The sequence below is a fragment of the Sinohyriopsis cumingii genome, chromosome 6 (assembly GCF_028554795.1).
Source record: "Sinohyriopsis cumingii isolate HCF-2022 chromosome 6, ASM2855479v2, whole genome shotgun sequence".
Classification (NCBI taxonomy): Eukaryota; Metazoa; Mollusca; class Bivalvia; order Unionida; family Unionidae; genus Sinohyriopsis; species Sinohyriopsis cumingii.
The window spans coordinates 85,209,337-85,230,159 of record NC_142966.1 but is presented as its reverse complement, the minus strand read 5'-3'; the positions used below and the strand labels follow the sequence as shown (position 1 = coordinate 85,230,159).

Here is a 20,823-nt window from a genome sequence, read left to right as displayed (position 1 = left end):
CCGTTGTCTATCTTCATGTTTGTATTATTACATCAAGAATAATTTTTGTCAGCAAATATACCTTGAGAATGTAAGTCCACATCAAACCTGTGTAGATGCCCTTGCATTCGTGGTTACAATAATTTGCTAGTCAGACATTGTCTTAATTCGGTGATATAAATATATTTTCCTTAAGACTTTTAGCATATGAGTTGTGTATTAGTAACTTGCAAATTAGATTTCAGACACATCTGAGGCTAAAACAGTATCTAGACGATTTTATTCACCATGTGTCATACTCTTTTAGTAGCACTTCGTCAAAGTACCCTTAAAGTATGGGTCCTTTTAAATTAATGTAAACTACAACGATGGGTATGTTCTACAAAATGATATGTCTTCTAGCCAACATGAGTCCAGTGATTTAAAACACAAATAGATTGATGCGCATGCCTGAACGAATTTATTTGAAAAAAGTGAAATTGCCAAGCCTCTTTCATTGCTCATTTGTCCCAATAGGGTTCGCTTCAAACTCAAAAAAACATATTAACAAAGACAAATTCGTCCGGCTCGTAGTGTACAAAATATCTCTGAATTATTAAAAAGTAGCCACTACCATCACCCCAAAAGAGAACAACCAGTAAGATTCAATTATTGTATTTGAACCTATACAAAAATTTAGGCAGTCATTTTTGCTCAATTATATATTTTTTTCTGCGTGATTTTGCCGACTCCGAAAAAGCGGTTTGTCATAGAGCGCAATGGCAGAGAATCGCATTTGTTCCACGAAGAATCTTTTTAATTAAATCGATAATTTACCTAGGCACACGATGTTTTCAACACAATAAAAAATAGTCTAACCAGAATGAATAATGATCCGCTTTCATACTTATGCTGCTTATTTGGACATACCATAGTGTTATTCGTAGATCAGTTTTAAGAGTCATATTAGGTGTAGCTGCGGTCTCGATAACGACTCCAGAAAGAAAACAAAACGGAAATTTTCCTCCCTAAAATTTGACTTAACATATAACAGCCAATTTTGGTCGCCCAACGTGTATATGGATGTGTGATAAATAAGTCACTACTGTTATTTAAGGTTTTCGTGTTTTGCATATTTAAACAAACATCTACGGATAATTTATAATATAAAAGTATTTGTATTGTATTGCTAATGTGAGTAGTATTATCATATATATATATATATATATATATATATATATATATATATATATATATATATATATATATATATATATTGACTGATATGAATAGAATATAGTAACATCGCAGATCGCCAAACGACGTCGAATCATTCTACAGTTTAAAGAACTCAGGCAAGAAGATGTTATCTGTAATTACATACCTTTTTATGTTCATAAACATTAGTTCACAAACTAACGTGGCTTCCATGTCCGTCCATTTGTCAGTACAAACTCTGAACCATCTTCCATCTACACGGTTCTGTACTTGGAGCATTCCTTCTGAGTTATGAGCACCTCCTACTAACCTGACATTAAGAGATCCTGCAATATATAGATTTTTTCAGATGTGCTGCACAATTTTCCATGTTCGACAATTGAACTATATTACCACGGTTACCGAGAGAAAAGTACATTACCAAAGTACAGTTGAAATAAACATTGTTACTACCAAGCGTACATGTGAAGTTTCTGAATTCCATTAACTATCTTTTCTTTTCTGGGTTAAGTTCATATGCGAGATAAACGTTTTGGTAAACTAAATAAATATTGGGAGTTTGTTGTTGTTGTTGTTGTTGTTCTAGGGTTTAACGCCATTTTTCAGCACAAGATAGGCTATACATGGCGGCCAGTATAACTGGTGGAGGAAGAACCCTGGAAAACCCAGGGAAGAACCACCGACCCACGAGAAGCTACTGGCAGGCTTTCCCACATACCCACGCTAGCCGAGCCTTGGACTCGAACCCACGCAGACAGATTGGGAGTTTAAATGCATTATTGTTTTTTTATTGCATATTTACTTGCTAATGCTTGCAAACAAATATTCCGAACATGTATAATTCTCTAATTTATTGTATGGCATAAATAAAAATCGGTATATATTGCATTACCAAGCAAATTCCACCTACCAGACATCGTATCTCTTCCGTTAATACATCATAAAATAAAAATATGCTCAGTGATATAAAAATTTCTTTATTATAAAATGTATGAACTTGATGTAAAATAAACATAAAACTCAAACGAACAACAATTCCACATTCCAAAAAGGTATCTCCCACTCTCCCTATCTATCTATCTAGCTGTCTATCTATCTATATGTGACCCGGGACTTGCGTCGTGTGCTAATGTGCGTGGCTGTTGTGAGTGAGCGAACGAGTGAGCGATAGATCGCGGTGCATGATTCCCGTACATCACGTGTATGAAACCACCACTCCGCGATACTAATAAAAGGCTAGGTAATTACTACTCGAGGCTAGAGAGAGAGTCATACAACACCTCGAACAGTGCGGAGATTTGTCTTTCATGCATCCGTCCTTTCGACGGCAAAACTGGATGCTACAGGGCATAGATGGGTTGCGGCTCTGGCAAATTACAATTTTTCCATCAGGTATAGAGCTGGCAAAAATAACGCTGACGCCGACGGTCTCTCACGTTTACAACAAATGTTCCCAGACGTGGTGGAAGCCATTTGCCATTCAGCCACTGTTTCTGCACCTTTGATTGGGAGTATTTCGGAAGATCCAGCACCTCGGTCGGCCGATGAAGTGTTTGCGTCTAAACAGTATAATAGCATAAGGTAGGCGCCATATGTGAGCTCTCAATCCTCTCGCAAAGAAATAAGTCCTCTTGTTGTCGATTGTGGGATTTATGACAGTTGGTATGAGGTACAATAAAAAAACCAGACTCGAAGAGTATTACTTTCCCGAAATATGTTAACGTATTCAATCCCTTTGTCTCTCACTTGCGTGAAAGACAAATCTCCGCACTGCTCGAGGTGTTGTATGACTCTCTCTCTCTAGCCTCGAGTAGTAATTCCGTAGCCTTTTATTAGTATCGCGGAGATGTGGTTTTCATACATGTGACGCACGGGAATCATACTCCGCGATCGATCGCTCACTCGTTCGCTCACTCACAACAACCACGCACATTAGCACACGACGCAAGTCCCAGGTCAAATATCTCTCTCTCTCTCTCTCTCTCTCTCTATATATATATATATATATATATATATATATATATATATATGCACACACACACACACACACACACACACACACGCATTGGGTATGTGAAAAAGCTTGCCAGTTGCTTTTCGTGGGTCGGTGGTTCTTTCTGGGGATTTCCAGGGTTCTTCCTCCACCATTAATACTGACCGCCATGAATAGCATATCGTGTGCTGAAAAATGGCGTTAATCCCTACAACAACAACAACACGCACAAGCACACACACGCACACAGCACAATCATATGATTTCGCAATCTCACAGCATACCTCCTCCTCCACCAACCACATCACATATAAGCATTGATAATGACTATACCGAATAGTCGCACTTAAATAAACAGTCGGTACATATTTAGTTGTTATATTTGTGACAAATGCAATGAAGTTGGTGGTGGCATCAGAACTAAAAACAATTAATCTAATGATAATATTTTGTTACTGCCAGAGCATTCTGCACTAATTCGTCATTTTGTATTACTCCAAGATACCGGTCATTCAACGGTGCGTGCCTGGTCTGGTGTGCGAAACATATTGGGGTTCTATGGTATCGGGCTATATCGGCATTTGTAACGCTCGTTATCATGTTATTTATATAAAAAAAATACTTTTCCTCTAACTTGTAGACTGATTCCAGAAAAAAAAAACAAGAAGTTCGAAAAGGATGTGAGTCTATATAGTATGTGTATGTTACAACAAAATTGATTATTGCCCAATATTTGGACTAGGATTTAGTGAACAGTAGTCAATGATAGTCTCTTCCAAGAAGACATACACACGCGGAAACAAATACGCACATTACAGATACACACACATCTACATTTTACATACGGTTTAAGAAAATACTTCACATAGTGTATATTTAGACTGTTGCTTTAACCGCAATCATGTTGAGGTAATGGTGCGTATTAGGTTTTGCTAGGAAACACCTGTGTAGCCGACCCGCCAATGCCTGAGTGATTATCTGACCCGAAGCATTGGAGTATACATCTATAGTAAAAGTCACGCTGGTCATGAAACCGTATTGACTGATATAAATTTTAAAACTTAAGCTTAGTTTTAGAATTCAATCGTAATATAGTTCTAACAAAATTTATTCACGAATGCGTTTTGAATGATCTGCACAATAACACACACACACACACACACACACACACACACACATATATATATATATATATATATATATATATATATATATATATATATATATATATATATATATATATCTATATATAAGTTGCTTTTGTCCAAAGTATTTCGGGGTTACTAGTATGACGTAAACGCAAGCGCTGGTCTTTGTCATTATAACAATATGAATTTTGAAATTGGTATTCGCTCTCTTCCATTCTTTCTTTTCATCAGATATTGACGTGTTCTTTTGAATTAGTCTCCCACAGTTCTCTTATATCGTAGATGAGGGGAAGAAAGGTGACTTTTTCATGTCGTGTTCCTTGACGTCAGTTAGGTAATGATGGGTGGGATAGTGCAGCAACAAATAGTGTGTTTTCTAATCAATGTGATTTAACTGGTTATAAATCTAAAACCTTTAATGGACTGGAAAAGTTATTGATTATTTGCATTTTCAGCTGATATCCTGTAAATGTTCAAGTTCTTCTAATTTGGTATATTAAGAGTATCCCTTTTTCTTGAGTAAGCCATTCTATTAACATGTAATTAATTAACCGTAAAACAAATTCTGGAATTTAGCACAACATATTTGAAAGAAAAAACCATTGGAACCTTTTTCATATGGTAGTTCTTAAATCCTAACGTTTATTCGGGGAGATTGAAAGAAAGAATAGAATAGTATCATCCTACGATTTTGCTTTAGTTAAACGTCATAATATAGTAAGATTCCTTTCCCAATATATATTTATATCTATACGGGCCCCACCATCATCATCCCCTGCTTAAACTATATAAAGTCATATTTTCTCAATGTCATACAATAATTCCATAACATATAAGATAATAAACTGCTTGGATGTTATAAAGCCTTCTAAATTTTTGTTTGTTTGTTTGTTTTGTTTGTTTTGGGGTTCTTTTTTGAGGAACGCGGTTCATCAAAACACCTTCCACGACTGCCTTTACGTAACGGCCTATATTTCATTATTTTGGACCACTCTCTGCATTTTTTTATTGTTCTTTTGTTATAACCTTTTCACATTTTATCTTCCGAAAATGCTAAATTCACGATATCACATGTGTGTACTGTTGTAAGGATTTTGTACCTTTCTTTACAACTTTAGTTGACACAAATGTAATAGGAAAAGATAACTGTACTGAAATATGACTATTTCATCCTGCAAGGATGATGATATAATCATATGTGGAATAGAAATCGACAAGCGACAGAGAGAAACAACAATATAAATATAAATTATATAAACTATGTGCGTTTTATTAGAAGCAACTAAATTTGTGAAAGATGAATATCCTACTTATATGTGCTAGACGCAATCGATGCTTCTAAAATCAAATGCATGTGCTGCGAAAAACAATGATGGTATATAATCTTTCTGTGAAAACGCTGAAGTGGATATGCACGAAGAAACACGAAGAAAACACAGAATTAACTTTAATTTGTGATGGGAAAATAAAACAGGAAAACAAGAACACTACAAAGTTAAAATAACAGTGATCCAAATAAAGACGAAAAATGCGGAACGATTATATAACAAAAACATTACACTGTATTCAAGCAAAAATTAATCATTGTTAATTTTTGAACAGATTGAAACAAGATTTTTTTCTCATTGTGTCCACGGTAGGATCTGACAAGCTTTTGATGACTTTCGATAGTATTTATATTATGATACAACTTCATTAATAAACAGATAGGAAAGATATATGTCGTAATGTATGTTCATGCATGCAAAATATGTGATTATTCATATTACTTTTTTCTCAGAACTGTTCAAAAGAATTAATGGGATCGTGTTGTGCAAGAATCTTATTTATTCCTTCCAACAGAAAAATCGATTTAAATTTACTGTATAGTATGTCCGAATCTTAACATGAGCTGATAAATCGCCCTTTAAATCAGAATGTTTATTTTTCAAATATATGACATTCCAGTTACTATAACAAGAACACATCATAAAGATAGGATTTGTAAAATATGCATTTTAAGATTTAAAAGAAACAACACAAAACTAAACGATAAACTAAATCAGCTTGTACCTATTGTGATATGTGTCATATTTTGCTATGCGTCCCATTTAGCTAAATATAACCCATGTTTAAAAAGATAAAAATGTATTACTTATAACAATATTTTTTATTTCAAGCGACTAGTCGTTTTAGTCACGATTTTCTTAAGTAAAAGAACGAATGAAGATACAGCGATATAATGAGCAGTGTGGAAATTAAATATCGCTAAAATTCTCTACACTGTGACGTATGAATGAAAACACGTCAGTCCTGTGTATCTTATTGGCATAAATCAGATTTAATTCCAAACTGATTCGATGCTTCAAAAATTTCATATTTAAAGAAATATTGCCTGAGCACCAGATAACATTATCCGATATGATTCAAATTATTTTCTATACGTAAAATTTACAAGCATTCTTTAGTTACATTGACTGTTGGCCTAAAAACAAATCGGTAACACAGTCACAGAGAATATCCATTAGTACTCTAAACGTGCAGATCTGAAGGTTAGTATAATTTCTGGTTGTTTTGCTAACAAACCAAATTACTTTAAAGTTATTTTAAGAAAGCTCCATTAGAGAAACAGTCTTGGGCTGGAGTTATTTTCATTGTATTCATATTGTAACTTTCACACGAAAAAGCGTGCATCAGTCTTTAAGAAAGTATGTGGCTTGCATATGTATGCACCATTTGCTAGCAGTACAGGACAAATTATGTTCTTTGCATTAAAAATAACCAGAAGTAAAACTGGTTAATGCATATGGATAGACTTATTAATCTACACTTCTTGAACAAAGCCTATCACCTCTCTATCAACTAATACCTAATACAAACCATAGGTGCACGAATAATAACAATGTATATAAACATTTGTTTTTGTCATTAGCCATGGCTAAATTCATACATATAATTGAGTATTTTTCTTGAACAAAGAACGCATAACAGGTTAGAAAGGACGTTAATGATTATGTTTTATAATCCATATACACTTTCTCACCGAGAAACCTTGAGTGAAGATTAAGACTTACGCAAGCTTGCTTAGGACACGGCGAAAGTACAACGCACATGGGTCATGCACGCGCTCCGATACCCATTTGTAGATAAACGGTGTCGTGTTAGACAATTTGATTACACAGAGCTGTAAATGACGTTTACTTGCTTAATTATTCTCCTTGTCCATCAAAATTCCATTGAAGATAACTGTATAAATTCTTAGAGAAATGTTTAAAGGAAAATTCAATTATAACGTACATTAACACTTTTTAGACACATTCACCCAAGCAGGGTGATTCCGTTTATATTGGTTTCCATTACGCGCTACGATGTAATAGGGAAATCATCTGCTGTTGTGAAGAAAAGTTGTGATACCAACATAAACACGGCGATGTCGTCATTGATAATCTAAGTTTAGGAAAAAACCGGTAGGAGGAACAGGTCCCACAAATCAAATAAATCTTAGGTAATTGGAAAACTTCGTTTATATGTTATGTATGTTATGTCGTGCTTTATATTTATATGCCTACTAAATGCCTTTTCCACCCATACAACTATCTTCTTTCATCCACGTAAAAGACAGTAGAAATGTATCTGTCAATTTAGACGTATTGTAGTGAAATTTTACATTATGCTAATTGACCCTTTTGGAGAAATGTCATAAAATAATATGTCCTTACAAAAATGTATGTTACTCCTCGATTTCATTCGTAGATGAATATACATGCTGCATTTGTTAGAGTTCAATCCTATATAAATATTCTTGACCCTGTCATATGCCTACCGGCCATTGTAAAAGTCCATAGCCATTGAAAAGTTTCGTCTGGAAATTGTGTTATGCCAATTATTGTGCAGATCACTCAAAACGCATTGTTGAACAAACTTTGTTAGAACTATATTACGATTAAATTCTAAAACTAAACTTAAGTTTTAAAAATTATATCAGCAAATACAGTTTCATGCCCCGCGTGACTTTTACTTTAGATGCATACTCCAATGGTTCGGATCAGAAAATCACTCAAGCATTGGAAGGTCGGCTACACAATTGTTTCCTAGGGAAAAGTCCTACGCACCATTACCTCAACATGATTCCGGTTAAAGCAACAGTCTAAATATAACTATGTGAAGTCTTTTCTTAAACCGTATGTTAACTGTAGATGTGTGTGTATCTGTAATGTGCGTATTTGTTTGCGTGTGTATGTCTTCTTGGAATTGGCTATCATGGACTCCTTTTCACTAAATGCTAGTCCAAAAAGTGGGCAATAATCACTTGTGTTGTAACATAAACATTATTTATAGACTCTCGTCCTTTTCGAACTTCTTGTCATTTTCTGGAATCAGTCTAAAATTTACGAGGAAATGTATTTTCTTTAAATATAAATAACATGATAACGAGCATTACAAACGCCGATATAGCACTGTACCATAGCCCCCCAATGTGTTTCGCACACCAGGCCAGGCACGCACCGTTGAATGACCGGTACCTAGGAATAAATACAAAATGACGGAATTAATGCAGAATGCACATGCAGTAACAAAAAAATTATCATTAGATTAATAGTTTCTAGCTGTGCTGCCACCACTGACTTCATTGCATTTGTCACAAATATAACAACTATATATGCACCGACTGTTTATTTAAGTGCGATTAATTATGTACAGTCATTATCAACGCTTATATGTGATGTGGTTGGTGGAGGAGGAGGTATACTGTGAGATTGAGAAATCATATGATTGTGCTGTGTGCGTGTGTGCGTGTGTGCTTGTGTGTGTGGGGGTGTTGTTGTTGTTGTAGGGTTTAACGCCATTTTTTAGCACACGATAGGATATACATGGCGGCCAGTATTAATGTTGGAGGAAGAACAAGGGAAATCACCGGAAAGAACCACCGACACTCGAGAAGCTACTGTCAGATAGATAGATAGGGAGTGTGAGATAGACCTTATTTGACTTCAGATTTATTTCTCGTTTGAGTTTTATGTTTATTTTACATCAGGTTCATACATTTTATAGTAAAATGATTTTTATATCACTGAGCATACTTTTATCGTATAATGTATTAACGGAAGAAAAAGCTTTGTCTGGTAGGTGGAATTTGGTTAGCAAAGCAATATATACCGATTTATATTTATGCAATGCAATATTTAGAGAATTATACCTGGTCAGAATATTTGTTTGCAAGCATTAGCAAGTAAATATGCAATGCAAAAGGAACAATAATGCATTTAAATTCTCAACATTTATTTAGTTTTACAAAACATTTATCTCGCATATGAATTTAACCCCGAAAAGAAACGATAGTTAAAGGTATTGAGAAACTTGACATATACACTTGTTAGTAACGATGTTTATTTCAACTGTACTTTGGTAATTTACTTTTCTCTCGATAATATAGTTCAACTGTTGAACATGGAAAATTGTGCAGGACACCTGAAAATAATCGATTTAATGACATTTCTTTATTTGTAACACATTTTCTATTACTTCCGCATTTTGAGTTTCTCGACGATCATGAACCATTCAACGGTACATGTTTGGATTAGTGTGTAGGGATATTGAGAGGCCAGGGTACCAGGCTAACGATAATTATTCTCTTCTGTGGTTGTGAAATAGTTGTCTTGTTTCCAGTGAGTTCTAAGAAAGGAAAAACAACTTTATGCTATCTGCAGTCTCATTACACCTTCGATTAATCCATGCGTCTCGGTCTGTCCGAGTTAGTATAATCAAATCCGATGTTAGTTCAATATTCTTAAGCTGAAAGAAAAAAGCTTAAACAATTGAGCATGAAAATTCGAATAGGGTACATCTAAGAAATATAATAAGGCTATTACCAGAGATGGAGAGAGATGTTACCTGTGCAGTTGAGACTTAATGCATAACCACTGCCGCACGATTTGCTAGTTCCTTTCTTGCATTCAGCTAGATTTGATTCCGTTCCCTGTGGACACATTATGATAACATTTGAGACCGCCAGAGACCCTTGTTGATTATAATATAGTGGATTCCTGAAACGTTAGAGAGAATTTGTATAAAATGTACACTAGAGCAACATTCACGTTGCGGAGGTTTATAACAACTGGACCTCAAGAAATGCTTACTGTGCAACGAACACAGTCATACAATGAGGAAAGAACATGCTTAAGAACGCCAAAATTGAGAATTCCATGATATGTACTGTACAAGTGAAAGAATCTACAGTATAGATATATGTTATCATAGACACGTAAAGTTTCATTTTGTGGCAAACGTGCAGATATATGTGGCATCCAAAGTGGTTACGACAAGATAATGAATGAAAATGAAAACATCCCATCAAGGAAATATATTGGGCTTATATGATACTATGTCTTATGATATGCTTGTATATATAATAGTGGATTGGAAAATGCCAACTTTGTCCAAAGAGATGCATTATTTACATTCTTAAACAGGATCTATATTTTGGAAATTACTTATTATTTATACGTTGAAATATATTTGTATCTCTTCTCAAAGTAATAATGAGTAATCGACATCCAAATAATGGCAAGGAGTTAGGAAAATACCAGATCACGACAGAATGTGTCATCTTTACGAGACAACAACAGTGGTAATTAGTGGCAATGTTTGTGTATCTGTCCATTTGTTTCTTCAAGTTAAACATCTTAGTTTTGAAGCCATACTTATTTGTAGAAGGCCGACGGTTGTGATATCAAAACAAAAGCTTTAACAGACTAATATTTGTAAGCTGAAAAATTATAAAAGTTTCTTATGGGGAAAATTGTAATGAATACATTTGCATAAGTGACACGACATTTATACTGATTTACGACTCTAGGGCATAACGAGTGTAAACATAAATGCTATCAGAACAATTAAGTAAAAGCAGCAACAATTTACACCATTGGAATATACATTGAAAAGATACTGTATTGTGATTTAAACCCAAAGTAATCATACATGTTCTATCACAGTTTCAATGAATATACAATGCTTCTGAATGTATTGATATATCAATAGTATTAAAAATAATGATAAGCCATAATAACTGAATGTTATGATGTGCCAATGATGAATCCAAAATGTCTTATAATGAATTCACAAATATCCAAAGTATTTTTTCTATACAAAAAGTCAAGGAGCATTTCCTATAAATGAACAAATAGAAGAATTCTCCTCAGACTGTATCTGGTTTCAACACCACAGCTGTACACTCAGTCGATTTTCAAAGACTAGTATAAAATAGTGATGAAATAATTTGTTTATCAGCAAACTGCATATACATATTTTAACGTGAACTACGACGCAAAATAATTATACCAATCGGAAAAACTATTTAATTGTCAACAAGATTAGACATTGAACTCAAATTATAGTAAACATCTTGTTCACAACTGACAAAAGTTGACAAACGTGAACCATGTAAAGCACAATTTATACCCGTCAATCATCGCATGAAATAATAAGCATATCATTTACATTGCAATTGTGATATTGTTATCAGTTAGTTAGATTAATCCCTTTCATACCCAACTATTTTCAAATGTATGTGTGTGTGTAAGCGTCTTCGTTATAAGGTGTGCTCTAATGCGATAGAACATATGTCGTATAGTTGAAACACTTTTAACTCATGAAAACAACGTTTTATTATGAAAGATTATATTATATTCTTCACGTATCACACCCCTATCGACATAATGACAAATTAAATGCAAAAGAAAGAAACATTTATAGGAAAAACAAATTAAAAGTTTATCTCAATTATTGTTCCTAAGTGCTGCATATACACGTGTTTTGCTTGTATGTTAAAAGTGTTTCTGATTCAACTTGTTCACAACAGGCTTTGTCACCAGTAATACAGAATATCTTTATCATATTCTATTTGCGTGTGATCTGTGATCTAAGTCTAAATAACTGTTTGTTCTGTTTGATTTTCTTTCTTCATTGTTGTTCGTATATTGCTCGTACGAGTCCCCGAAACAAATATAAAAAACCACAAAGATGCATCAGTGGATTACCATTGACGGATCAATAATGGTATTTGAGTAAAATTAGATTAATATGTTTCTTAAGTCATAATAAAAGAACAGACAAAGTAGATTACAAGCGACTATTCTGTTTAGGCTTTCATACAATATGTAGACTGTGCAATTGAAATGAAATAACGGGTATCTGAACAATACTATCTATGGCTACTGTTGATGGTGGTGCATGTCTTAGGTCATTTGTCAAAACATGCATAAACTCTAAATTACAGATAACCTCTCTGCCTCTTCAGCTCTCACGTTTTAAGTGGAAGCTAGATAAAGTTCTTTCAGTATGCAACAACATCATCAAGCTGCAAATCCACACATTTGAAACCATTAGCGCTATTATATAGCACAGCTAGTATCAGGCTTTTGAGTTTGGTAGTTTAAATCATGCTTTGGCAAAATATATTGGTAGTATATTAACAAGGATAATTAATCAGTTCTTATGAAATTGATAAGAAATAGTGTAATTGGAAAATATCGTCCGAATTCAATTTTATAGTGATATACATGCCAGAAAGATACGTTATGGCCTACACTGTGACAAATTGTTTGAGCCTCCCTTGCACCAAAATTATATCCGCATACTGTTATATTAACAAGGATAATTAATTAGTTCTTATGAAATTGATAAGAAATAGTGTAATTAGAAAATATCGTCCGAATTAGATTTTATAGTGATATACATACCAGAAAGATACGTTATGGCCAAGACTGTGACAAATTGTTTGAGCCTCCCTTGCACCAAAATTATATCCGCATAATGTTTGCCCGTCGTTTCCAAGTTGCACATATCCCTCTGAAGGAAAGCGTCCTCCAAAGAGATTTACATACTGACGACCTGGATATTTCATCAGGAAAACATGGTACATGCAACAAAAATTCAATACGTGAGATCAGAAAATGTAATATGTCTATCCAATCTTACCACTTACACAAAACGTATATACATGCGCACACACGTGGAGTATTAAGAGACTTAAACATTAAAAGACTAAAACAATGTTCAAAACCGAAACACATAAAGCGTAATAATTTTTTTCTCCAAACAATCATTAATTGCTCATAGATGGAAAAAGAGTCAGTGGAAGCCATGCTATGTTCACTAGTCTTTGTTGCATACAACATGATTATATTTTACTTGACCTGAATAAGTATAATTATATTAATTATCTACGGTTGAACATGATGGGCAGAAAAAATCCGATTATTGTTAGGAGGTTAATTACGAATATTTTGAACTGATTTACTTTTCGTAGTACGATACGTACAATCTACGCCAACGTCTTGGCCATGATAGCAGTTGTTATTACCCCACGTAAGTGAAGGACATTGATCCAGCGTAGATTCCGACCCATTGCATGATAAATTGTTGAGCCAAATTGACCCTGTTCCCGAGCCATATACACTGTACCCATATAGTTGAATTAAACTGGAATATAACAAAATATAATATAGTGATTCGTATTTTATTGGAAGGGAACTGGTTATTCATATACTCATGATGATAACTTCCAAGCATGTTTGTGATCGTCAAATCAATGATATTGGAGAGAAGAATAATATTATTATATCTTAGCCAAACACTGAATAGGCATGACCGTTTTTCAAGCTATTTCTGAAAAGACATTGTAAATGTGATATTCATACTCTGGGATGTAGCCAAGCTATTTCTCAGTATTCGTACAAAATTGAGATGAGGATGATTATGAGAAGGAAGAGTTCCGTCCAAGAACTTTAAAATATAGTATTCTGATTTTTATATTACACATGTGCATAAGTTGATACATATCAGTTAGGTCCATGCTTTAGACGGGATAACTATATACATAAGTACCTTCTTCAGGCAAAACATATGTTGTGAAAAGTATTTACCAGGAAACACTTGTTTCGTGTTAAAGCAATGTATTTCATTAGCTTGATGCAAACTTGCCTTGTGTATATAACTAACTAGCTTTAAGTTACCTTGTGTCGTATCCCAACATGTGGCAAATGACTTCAGCATCATTATAGTCAAATCCGTTGCTGCACACTGTTCCCCATGTACCATTATGATACACTTCAACAAGGCCTTCTAGTTTACTATTCCCACCAACAAGTCGTATGTTATTTTCTGAAGATTACAATACAAAATAAACGGTTAAAGAATACCATAGTGGTGGTATAATTGTGTGACAAACTAAACGAAATCTCAAATAAAAGTATCCGAGGTTAAATAGGCCTAACATAAATGATGTTGACATGATTTATTATACGTTCAAAAAATAATCGGATAGAATAATGTTTGTTTACCGTACATATAAGTTGCATAATACAATGTATATGTTTACACCCATTTCAGCTAGTAATAGCTAACAACATTGACAATTCGAAAATTACTAATAATACGACTGGAAGGCTGCCAAAACTCAACAGTACTGTGGTGACGGTAGTAACACAACTGATACCTAGATGCCGTTTATACATGATATTATGCGTCCCATGGAACATGTTTAGGTATCAGCGCTAAAGGTGGCGCCAGCGCTGCCTGTGACACAGAGTATAAGATCCACAATGCGGTGTGAAACGATGCTATTCGTTATGTCCTATCAGTGGAAGACTTTCTTCAGCATCTGTACTAGAATTGTATCATCATGGATTATAAAACATTGTACCTCTTAGCTGTGTGCAAGAGGCTTTTTCTCGGGTAGTACTGACATCCTCTATATGCGGCTTGAGTTCGTCTTAAATGTAAATGTACATCTCCTGACTCATCCTCTTTCTTTCCGTATTGGATTGATTGGTGCACTTGTCTACCATAGCTAGCGTTTTATTCGAAACTGATGTGATTGTGTTTTTTCAAGCTATCAGTGCTTATTTAAAACTATCAATGCATCTTTCGAAGCGTCGCGTTGAGGGCTAGCATCGCTCTGAATATGATATTGATACCATTTACTTTTGCTGTGATTCGACATATTAGCCCAGGCTGGGGCAAACCGTACGATCGATAAAAAACCGGAACGCGCCTAAGTAGCTGAGAAAATAAGTATCCACTATTGACGATCCTAGTATCTAGGATTTACACGAGCATCTCTGGCTGAGAAGATGAAGAGGTGAAACGCACTTTACCAAGGAATCCAGAATAAAAACACTATATATATATATATATATATATATATATATATATATATATATATATATATATATATATATATAGCTGCTGACGACGATGTTGCCACCACAGAGCCGCTGCATCTTTATCAGCTTCGTTTGGGAATATCATGTTCGCACCTTGTTAGGGATTTAAAGAAAACTAATCCAGGCCTGTTTAACGAACATCAACAGCCACATATGCTCTCAGTAACCCCAGGTATTAGAGCCTTATGCATGCAAATCTCTCCAATATACAAACGGGGCTGGCAAAGAATGTATTCACTACAATGTGACAGTGTACAAGTAATGTAGACGGTGCGATTCCAACGTCCACCGCTCAAATGTCACTGTGAAAACGTCTAAACATACTCAGCCCAATTGTTTTTTTTTCTTCAGCACCAGTACTCCTAGGAACTGTCATTCAAGATTGTAACCACAAAGCATGGCAGTTAATGTGTGTAGCACTGCCTGAGGTTGTGGCGGCTCTTTACTTTGAGATAACACGGCTTACAGTCAAGAGTCACAGTGATGTCGTACGCGAAACGCCGTTTTACCAGAGACAGCTTCGCCAAATGTGCTGGCCACCCCTGCAGCTACAGCCCAGTATCAGTTAACAAACTCAAGCAAACACAGTCGAGGTACATATATGATACTGGATACTGCAACGTGGACAATGCCATGTCATCGAACTGGTATGGTCACAAAAGATGTTCGCCATGGCTGATATATCTGACATTCGGTAGAGCAAGCTACATACAATCTTTATACACGGCAGTTTTGCTGCAGACGTTTTTCTTGTATGAGACTATAACATGTGCATGAGAATGCTCAACTACTTTCCGACGATCTTACACATCGCATCACTCGACCAATTCAAAGAGGTCGCCTAGGTAGTAACTAAATGACTGATATGTAATGGCACCCCTGCAATCCTTTTTTCTAATGACTAGTTATGCTAGTTATTTTGGCTCAGCCAAACCTCATATTATGGTGATTGCTTCATTATGAATGGACTAAAATCATTTTCCTCTTGAATGTTGTTCAGATATGGGTGATACGGGACTTCGGCTTTAACTACCGTCCCCTAAAATGCCAATATACTTGCGAATATATTTGCTATCAGCCTTTAGAATGTTATGCATATTGGAGCAGAGGCCAATTAAATCGGTAGCTGGCAGGTCGCCACAGGTTTTAAACTTGAGTACGATGGTATTATTGGTTGTGCTGTAAAGCTTCAGTTTACCGGAGTATTGGCTCTTGATATTGAAACTGGAGTCTATAGCCATGTTGCGATAGACAGACAATCTAATCTTCAGCAGCAGGATGACAGTATTTATTTCCAGCATGGCATATCTTTCCAGTTTATCTCACCTTGATAATACCGTAGTAAAGCTGTACATGAGGAGTTCACATAAGTCGAAAGTCGACTGCTCTTTATTGATCACTTTGTGAAAAGAACGTCAACAATGTTGATAAATATTTTCCACGTCTGAAATGACTGACCGCTAATCAAGCATCGCGGATTGTCTTCCTCAGCCTCAAGCCTCAAGGGATCCACCTATATCCTTCACCGAAGGTTCTCTATAGTCTGAATACCCACCGTGCAGAAATCAGTTTCATACCCTGATGTCGCTTTGGTCTTGAGAGCAGTGATGAGCTGTATGTATTGAGCTTCCCATTCTCTGAATCGTCGTGATCTTGCTGCCAATGTTAGCACGATATGCGCAACACCTCCCACGCCTCACTTAAAACGGTCAGTTTATATGACCTATACCATGGTTGTTTGTTCAAAGGTACGTTAAACATCAATTTGGTTTGTTTGTGTCATAGGATGAACACATTGCGCCGTTCAATATTACAAAACGGTGGTTCAACATGGAATGCTACCACGAATTCCTTTATAAAGAAAGAGATGTATATCGATATATGTTTAAATCTCGAGTTTTAAACCATTTTATGTCATCAAAGCTTCTCATGTCATACCCGGCGAACTATAACAGTGAGTTGGGCCAAGCCGTAGTGTTGAATCAACTTTGCAAAATGCACATCAGTCTTTAGAACTCATGATAATCCCCAAAATATTTTTACTTCAATACCTTCCCCACACTTTGCGAGTTCTTATAGTCGTAGCATGCTATCCCATCCAGTCACATTATACTGACACCAGGCCGACCAGTCATACCACTAACCTCTTAATGCTGATCGCCAATTGAGGCAGATGTTAGTACGATTTTGTTATGACTCGACCGGGATATCTATCTATCTATCTATCTATCTATCTATCTATCTATCTATCTACATATCGCTTTCTTCTCACCGTATTTATCACAGTACATTTAGATTTCAATATTGCATTGATTTCAATATTGCATGGAGTAACGGTGTGCAAAGCGGAAACATCTTGCTCCACACTCTACATCTGATGTATCAGGGACGTGTTTACCCGACTTTAAGTATTCTGCTTTGGGTCGAGCAAACATATTTTGCTTTTCCTTAAAAGAATATCATGCTTACATGTCGAGTTCACTGTCAAAGGATTGCTGTAAAATGCCTGAGTTCAAGGTATAAAGGTAAAAAGGCTAAATCGACATGTAGAGAGCGACCTGTGTTAGCCGGACAATAATGCATCATGAGTATGATGAAAACATTGAATTAGGTTTAGGAAACAGGAATAATGAAAAAATCGTTAACCGAAAACTTAACATACCTTGTAATATGACGGTGAACTCCAGGAGCAGATTGTCTTAGATTTATAGTAATTCATGCCTACTGCTCTTTAAAGAGATTTAGGAAATATAAGTAAATCAAAAACTTGAAGTTACCAAAAAAGAGACTGCTATGTTTAGTTAACAGCTTAATACCCTTTTAAATCTTAACGGTTCATTTGAAAAGATTCTAAGTAAACAATGTTATTAATTCCTTTAGATTAAATAAATCCAACAAATCATGTCATCTTTGTATATATTAAGGTACGGGTAATACCTGTTTAAAACAGAGATATTATGCAAATATATATTTAAAATACCGACCTAATAGTTGTTAACAAAGAATTGTTCTAATAAGATGATTATCATGCATGACAAATCCATCATTTAATCCCTACCCCTGCCACAGCTAACTGCTACATCACTGCCGTGGTCATAATAGTTGACATTCCAGTTAGATGAAGCACAATCTGAAATGCTTGTCTCTTGTCCTTTGCATCCATATGTGCCATAATAGACGGGGCCAGTACCCATACCAAAAATGTTAGGAAACACTATCACTTCTCTGAAATGAAACAGTTTAAATATTTAGTACAAATGCATACCAATAGTGACATAGACCTACACAAATGCATACACATTTCAACATGAGTTGAAATAATTCATTTGTATGGAAAATAAGGACACTATTTACCTTTTATTTAGTTGGGTTTAGGCTATGCTATTATTAATCTCAAACAATCTGCTTCAGCATATTTTGCTGAATAATCGAATGTCATATAAATGAACCCATTTCTGTAAAACGCAAAGTTAACAATCATATTTCCCCTCTCTGTACGCACCTAAATATAAATTTGTCAATGTTTTTAATTTTAAAGGACCCAGGAGTGTGTGAGTGATTTGGGTTTGCTTTAAAACATGTTCAGTCATATTGATACGACGTCTGCAGTGTGGCAGCATATAGTGATGATTAGCACTAGGGCATCATGCAGCAGACATGTATCCTGGATGACACATGAGCGATAAAGAAAACGCAAGGAATACTATGTCTGCCCAACTACCAAAGGATTAGTTTGCATCATTTAATAGTATGTAATATAGACTGGTTTGCATTACCTTTCAGATTTGTTTAACTCTCTGCTAATAATGTTACTTAACTCAGATAATACAGGAAAACTTGCACAATACGGAAGATGTATATGAGATACCAATTTATTTTATGATTCTTCTGAATTTCGCTTTTGATTCATATTTCGATTACACATCAGGATGGAAAATGCCTGATGCGTACAAGAACTAATCTTATTCCTCAGCTTGAAAAGTTAACAATGTAATACAATTGCAGATTTCTTGCAAACTGAACTGATTTTGATAACCGGCAGCTACATAGATTCCGCTACGCCCCACCACCCCAACCCCGCCTCTGAATCATTAACTGTGCACCCCTGTACCACGCGGCAGATGACGACCATGTTGTTTTTTCTTTGGATCATAAGTCTACCTTTTATAGAAACAAATTGAACAAGGAGATGGGTGCGGCTCATTAGCACGTTAATTGCCCGGTTGTTTAGTATGTAAACCAGGTTCCAAGCATGTGATCCAGAACGTAAGCTAGATACTCATAAGGCAAACCAAAACGTTTTACCATAGACTATATTTGGTCAAGGTGTTCACGCTTATCCACAATGTTTGAATCGAACTCTTATAAGTCCTATTACGATTCCGGTTTTTTGATAATCATGTTTCTGTAGAATAGATCACTTTATTCACTAACAACATGATACTATAAGCTGACATGGACTTATTCAATACAGGGTTCCATAAAATATCATTAAAGAGTATTGAAGGCAAAACACAATGCGAGGAATACTAATTTAATATAATATTTATAATTATTCATCTTTACATGTCATTAGTTGATAGTGGGCCATGTGATAAAGGCTGGCAATATTATTAGCGCAAAATCGCCATAATGAAGCGAATGATTTGATTATGTTTTGAACATGCAAAAATACAGACAAATACATTTAGCTTAGACCTTCGTTTCCTCAGGGTTAATTTTCATTTGAAATTATCAGTTTTGTATACATTTAATAAAATACATGTTTTGACACTATTTTTGGATAATAAAACGAGTCTTTAAAATTATTATATTATATACGAAGACAATACTCAATATTTAGCATAAAGCGTTGAAAAGAAAATGTGTGTTCGTTTGATATTATAATTCTATTTATATTAGTAGTTGTCTCAAAGGGTCATCATTTTGCATATGCCATGCCCTCGATTATTTTCCGGAAATGTGAAGGACAAACTAAATACTAATTTGTCCAGTTACGTTAAATGTGGTTATGAAATACCCTCTTGATTCGAAACCCAACATTCTGCAAATAACTTTGGCAGTATTTCCATCAATATAACTAAGAGTTCCCCACGTTCCATCTGGTCCTACGATTTCAACTCTTCCCTCGTGAGCACCTCGCCGTCCAGCAAGGCGAACATTTCGTACCACATCATCTGTAATGAAATTGGATCTTGCATATTATGTGTGCAATGCAACTAGATCGAGTTAATGATGTTAAATGGGATGATTTAAATTATGTAGTGGTTTAGGTGGTAACATGTTTTTATATATAATATAA

At 35.2% G+C, this 20,823-nt stretch overlaps 1 protein-coding gene across 5 annotated transcripts in view; it reads right to left on the bottom strand.

Moving 5' to 3' along the window:
• The window catches only part of LOC149797360 (scavenger receptor cysteine-rich domain superfamily protein-like), a 150,496-nt gene that overhangs the window by 75,856 nt on the left and 53,817 nt on the right, over window positions 1-20,823 (bottom strand). For 4 of the 5 annotated variants that reach the window (XM_089962109.1, XM_089962106.1, XM_089962107.1 and 1 more), the window contains 7 exons: window positions 20,542-20,698; window positions 18,580-18,746; window positions 14,310-14,457; window positions 13,616-13,776; window positions 13,035-13,185; window positions 10,189-10,340; window positions 1,343-1,502 (listed from right to left, as the gene is read on the bottom strand). In XM_089962109.1, coding sequence (XP_089818235.1) covers window positions 1,343-1,502; window positions 10,189-10,340; window positions 13,035-13,185; window positions 13,616-13,776; window positions 14,310-14,457; window positions 18,580-18,746; window positions 20,542-20,698 — 1,096 coding nt within the window. The remainder of the gene's footprint in view (window positions 1-1,342; window positions 1,503-10,188; window positions 10,341-13,034; window positions 13,186-13,615; window positions 13,777-14,309; window positions 14,458-18,579; window positions 18,747-20,541; window positions 20,699-20,823) is intronic. The other variant, XM_089962108.1, reaches the window with a different exon arrangement.